Genomic DNA, 6290 nt, shown 5'->3' with positions numbered 1-6290 from the left:
ACCGCGTGCTATGCCATCGCACAACGTAACATAATTAGGAACATGCTGGCAGATTGGGCCTGGGCGGGGGGGGCAATGTCATCATCATATATGGGAAATAGAAGCAAGCAGTGAAAGAAATAAAGAAGGACAGAAGGCCCATAATTTATATTGGGTGGTATTATGAGGATCGCTGTGACTGACTCTTTTTTATTTATTTATTTTCTTTCTTTTGCTGGATTGTGATTTCGACGGTAGTTTAGAATGGAAGCCTTTAGAAGCAGGGAAAGCAAGCAACATGGCCTGGCGGGACATGCATGAGCGAGAGAGAGAGAGAGAGAGAGAGAGGGGCTTTTGGGTTGGCAGTTGGCACGCAACACGAAGATACCCGCGTTTCGGGCCAAATTCCGCCACTCCTTGCTTTCTATGGCGGCCGACACGACCCGTTCAATAGAGAAAAATAAAGTAGTAACGTCGCTTCCCAATTAATAAGTGATTATGATTTTAGTAAAGTTTTATCTCAGGCTCGTAGATAATTTAATATAAGTGGGGCTAATTGTACAAAGTGCAATCTTCAAGAGATCCGTAATTTATTAACCTTTAAAAAGTTCATGCAAAATCACTTTTTTTTTATATATACGATATTCCCGTTTACGAGCTGCCAGTCCAGTGCCACCCACAGAGATTCCTACAAACTTTATTTTCTGGGGGGCATGAATGACATTTACATAAATAAAAATTGTATGTAAAAATAGTATAAATTAAAAAAATAAACATAGATAATCCAACTATATACGATTATTATCGACTTTCGATTTCAGCCGATCGTGATTCGTTTAGGGTTGCGGTGAGTAAATCCAAAATACTAAGAAGAAGAAAAGAACCCAAATTCCAAACGCGAGTTAACGTCGGAATTTTTACGTGGTTCGGCCAGAACGATGCCTACTCCACGACTGCATCCTTATTATTCTCTTAGAATCACGGTATCTGATTATTCTTCTTGTCCCTACCCCTCATGATATCTACCATTCTCCTTTATACTAAGGGGCTTTTACAATTTAGATAACATATAAAAATACAATGATTGTATAATGGAGGATAAACTGACCTTATCGTTTACATAAAATTGGAAGTGAGATCTTCATTACGAGGGGTATGGACTCTTGCAGGTAAAGTGAATAGTCCCTACCTCTGACTTCTCAGCAGGTTTACCACTTGCGCGAGCTGATGATCTTAAGCCAGCGACCTGAGTGGTATAACGAACTGAGGGTTTTATAGCGAACTCGTTAGTCGATCGTTGAGAGCTCGCCAAGAATTTTATTAAGGGCTCGTAAGGTGCTTGTTTTACAGGCTTCAGGTTTCGGTGGTCTATAGATTTCATTTGACGAGATTCTTGGGATTTTTTTGAACTCTCGATGATTGGGCCGGCCCATTGATCTAAGCTTGACCCGGGTGATGCTGAAATAGCGTATAAGAGTTGTAAAAATGTATTTATTGTTTTATGAATGTAATTTTTTATTAAATATTCATTAATAAGTGAAGTATTAACGCGTATTTTTTATTAAATATTCATCAATAAGTGAAGTATTAACGCTCCTGCCGCCATTAATGCCCTGCATCTGCCCCCTACCACTTACCCCCCTGACCTCTTTCCATTACCTATTTATGGCAGTCTCCTCTCCACCCTCTCACTCTAATTCTCCATGCACAGTCAATAACAATCTCTCTCTCTCTACAATCTGCTCTGCCGCTGCTTCTCTTCAATGGCGGCTTCACGAGACCTTTCCGTGTTCTTCATCATGCTGATGTGGGTTCTGTGTTTGTGCGCGCCTCTGGGAAGCGCAGGCTCCAATGTGGCGCAGTCGGAGTGCTTGAAGGTTCCGGCGGCGGAGTTCGCGAGATCGGTGAAGTCCGCCATCGACGTGGTGCAGCAGGTGGTGAGCCTCGTCTCCAAATTCGCCAGCGCGTCCGGCGATTTCCGACTCTCCAACGCAATTCTCGACTGCCTTGATCTGCTCGATCTCTCCGCTGACGAGCTAAGCCGCACCCTCTCCGCCTCTCAAATTCGCAACGGTACTGCTGCCCCAACTCTGTTTTCTCCTTTCATTCCCTTTTCCCCCCTCCAAATCGTTGCTGCTGTGTTTGTTAATTAATGGGGTAATTCTGGATTTTAAGGATGCATGCTTCAGTCTATCTATTAGGTTAGGCTACGGGGCCAATTCCATATTAACTTGCTGTAATTAGGAGTCATTCACGGAGCGACAGTACCTCACTAGATTTTGATGACACATCATCATCTTTTTCTATTTTTGAACTCTTAATAATGTCATACATCTCTTGTAAAATAAGATCATTTAGAAAACTCAAGCTCGACATTTTCGAGATATATAATAATAGTACCTTCGCCTATGGGTTCCACCCAGGTGGTGACTAAATGCAAGATTGTGATGGCCCTGTTCTTATGGATCACCATTGTGATTGGTGGTTTAATTTTTCAGGCAAAGATAACAGCACCGGAGATTTGGCCGCCGATCTGAGGACGTGGCTAAGCGGAGCGCTGGGCAACCAAGACACCTGCATGGAGGGATTCGACGGCACCAACAGCATTGTCAAGAGCTTAGTGGCAGGGAGCCTCAACCAAGTCACCTCCTTGGTCAAAAGCATTCTCACCCAGGTCCGGCAGGAGCCCAATCCCCCTTCCAAACGCGGGAGCCCCGGGACAGGTGGCGGCCACCCGCCGGGACGGAAGCTCACGGCCGGAGACCCTTTCCCTCAGTGGCTGAAACCCAGTGATCGGAAACTCCTGCAAGCGAATGGGGTGGCGGCCGATGTCGTTGTGGCGGCGGACGGCACCGGCACCTTCACCAAGCTGATGGATGCTGTTTCTGCCGCTCCTGATTATAGCAGCCGCCGGTATGTTATATACGTCAAGAAAGGGATTTATAATGAGTATGTGGAGATCGATAAGAAGAAATGGAACCTCATGATGGTCGGCGACGGGATAGATGTCACTGTTATTTCCGGCAACCGGAGCTACATCGACGGTTGGACCACCTACCGAAGTACAACCTTCGGTAAGAGCCCTGTTCGTTACACTAAACATGATTTTATCTTATTACGACTAAATCACTTTATAGAATCCAAAATCAGGTAATATACTAAAAATCACTCTACTAAACCATAGATTAGTTATGTCGTGACAAACTGTTCTGTCTTTTAATTCTTAGCATACTCATCAGATCAAAAATTCATATTTAAGTATGATTCAAACTAGTTCGAAACCTTTCCACTACTCGTACCTACTCTGTAATGGTCTTAAAGTTGGCTCTGGCCTTGCTCAAAAATGGTAATTGACCCTGATTGTTGGGTTCTTTAGATCCAAGACTGTTATAGGGGAGTACGGATGTTACTTGAGTCGTGAAAAAATTTTCGCACACGTATGAAGTATAGTTCCTTCAACAATTGTTTGCCACTTTTTGGGTCCCTTCCATCTATCTAGTACTCAGTTTCACCATTAATCTCCACTATCTTTACCACTCAATGCATACACCCGTACGCTATTATTGCTGGCGGTTTCTCCATTTTGGCAACCGTCACACCATTGACGCCGACATCTCACCTCAAACTCCTGTGGAAGTTTGGGACCATCAAACGTTTGATCAGAAACATTTTACCATCCGACCGACTTTCGTTCGTGAATTTCACCTCTAATATTATAATCAAAATGGTGCCATAGAATTGTCTAGACTTGCTCTGTTTTCTGATGATGGAAAACAAATTGTTGCAGCGGTTAAAGGGCAAGGATTCATCGCCCGGGACATGACGTTTCAGAACACCGCCGGGCCGGAGAAACACCAGGCGGTGGCTTTCCGGTCAGACTCCGATTTATCGGTCCTGTTTCGATGCGCCATGAGGGGCTACCAAGACACTCTCTACGCCCACTCAATGCGCCAATTCTACCGAGAATGCGAGATCACTGGCACCGTCGACTTCATCTTCGGCGACGGCACCGTCGTCTTTCAAAACTGCAGGATCCTGGCCAGAAAAGGCCTGCAGAACCAGAAAAACACCATAACCGCCCAAGGCAGGAAGGACCCAACTGAGTCCACTGGGTTTTCGATCCAGTTCTGCAACATTTCCGGTGACGCAGAGCTACTTACTTCCGGGAACTCGACGTTGAGTTACCTCGGCCGGCCATGGAAGCTGTATTCAAGAACTGTGATTATGCAGTCTTATATAAGCAATGCGATTCGGCCGGAAGGGTGGCTGGAATGGAACGGTGATTTTGCTTTGAACACTCTGTTTTACGGCGAGTACTCGAACTACGGCCCGGGGGCCGGAACGGGGAGCAGAGTGAAGTGGGATGGTTTCCAGGTCATGAACGACTCGGCTCAGGCGAATAATTTCACGGTGTCTCAGTTCATTCTTGGGAACTTATGGCTGCCGTCGACTGGCGTCAAGTACACCGCCGGATTGGAGGTTTAAGCAGAGAAATATGCTCATAGAAATTCATTATCTATTACATCGATTGTGGGTTTTGAAGCTTCTTGTTTCTCTGATCTTGCGGAGACGTCGTTTTGATGGTAAATATGCATTCGGCCAAAGGAATTGATTTCTGGGGCCCCCTCTCTCTCTCTCCCATTCGGCCAGATGAATTGATTTCTGGGGCCCTCTCTCTCTCTCTCTCTCTCTCTCTCTATACACTTGTTTGTTGTTGTATGACGGATGCCGAGGCTAGATGATCATAGTCAATGCCTAGATTTTTGGGCAATAGTTTGCTCACTTGCCAAAGTAAAAGCCATATTCGCATGTTTAATTGCATTGTGAACTTGTTCAAGTGTAAGCATGTATAAATCTTGACTCGAGTGCAGAATTACACTATTATTATGCACAATGATATAAAGTACTCCTTAATTAAAGTCATTTGATTACAATAATATTATTACTTATTGTTAGAATGGACTACATACAGCACACAAAAATAAGTGAGAGAGGGTGTAGAAATTTAACCTTATTTAATTTCAATAGGCCTTCATTTACAATAATAATAGGATGAAGGTGTAGTTCTTGAACTAAAAATGCACTAAAAATACAAATTCACAATAAAGATATTAATTAATTATCAAGTAATAACACGCTCCGTGGATGAATTCATTAGCAAAAATGTTACTACTAACCACCAATTAAACCATAAAAGTAAATCATGGAAAAGCAAGAGGAGATGATCTGTAGCTGCGCTGTTCACTTCCAAAATAAAGCATGCTGCTGCCAAACAGATTCTGGGGCCATGAACAGCAGAGGAGAGGAGTGGAGAGGAGAGGACTCATCCCCACAAACAAATATATTTCTTGACTATGTTTTGATCCGAATGTTTCTTCTGTTCACGATCGATGTCATTGAATGCCCCTTCCATGCCATAAATGGTGCTATCAGCCTCTCACTATCAGAAAACCCCTAAAATTCGTGTATTTTGATCCATTTCTTTCACGAGTTATGCTATTTGTCCAAAAGAGTTTTTATAAATTGATTTACAAGGGGAGAAATTGACCATTTTACTCTCTGTGTGAAATTAACCATTTTGCCCCTATCTAAAGTCTCACTCTCTCTCCTCCCAAAATCTGCATTAACGCCTAACTTAATATCTCTTCCTCTTTCAATTTTGTAAGAAGACCTCTATAAATCACTGATCAATACTGTGTTCATTAATATTCAGTAGTTTCAACTTTCAAGTTTCATTGTTGGAATCCTTAATCTTCTCCTAAGAGAATACTTATCTTTGCATAAATATACCATAAATCAATTTATTCCTAAATTTTGAGTGCATGAGACACCAAATTTGATAAACAAATTCCTAATAAGTAAAATGATTAGAAAAAAAGAAATGGACAACAAACATGAAGCTATTTTCAATCTGAAATTTTGAAGAATAATATAAAAATAATAAATGATCGTAATACAAGACTTGTATCCAGAAACAATGATAAGAGGGAGGCAAATCTAAATCATCAAGTAGCAATGGCCTTGTAGTGTTGTTCGAAAAAGGGCATCAATGGCCACTTGAGGTAAATCCACAGAGAGATGGAGAGGGAAAAGTAGGTGACAGAGACCACTAGTGGTTCCGCATTGGCAACGCCTTCACGGGGAGCTTGGAGGCAATGGCTATGGCTTGGCTATGGCGATATAAGAAGAACAGTGGCGTTATAGCTCGCGGTCAAAGAAGGGATCTTGAAAAGTTGGAGACAAAAGGTAGAGGAAGCAACTCGTAGAACAGAACCTAAAGCGCACGACCAGTTGGGTCGTCGCTGTAGGCT

General features: G+C 42.9%; 1 protein-coding gene across 1 annotated transcript; it reads left to right on the top strand.

The window, feature by feature from the left end:
* The first annotated feature begins 1616 nt into the window (after positions 1-1616).
* On the top strand, positions 1617-4902 carry LOC127795999 (pectinesterase/pectinesterase inhibitor PPE8B-like). Its single transcript, XM_052328014.1, has 3 exons — positions 1617-2052; positions 2478-3053; positions 3767-4902. Exons 1-3 carry the CDS (start codon positions 1743-1745, stop codon positions 4462-4464), a joined length of 1584 nt encoding a protein of 527 aa, XP_052183974.1. The 5' UTR covers positions 1617-1742; the 3' UTR covers positions 4465-4902.
* Positions 4903-6290: the final 1388 nt, after the last annotated feature.

This window comes from Diospyros lotus, chromosome 2 (genome assembly GCF_014633365.1).
Source record: "Diospyros lotus cultivar Yz01 chromosome 2, ASM1463336v1, whole genome shotgun sequence".
In the NCBI taxonomy this organism is placed as follows: Eukaryota; Viridiplantae; Streptophyta; class Magnoliopsida; order Ericales; family Ebenaceae; genus Diospyros; species Diospyros lotus.
Note: the sequence above shows the minus strand (reverse complement) of the source record. Positions and strands in the feature narration are given on the sequence as shown.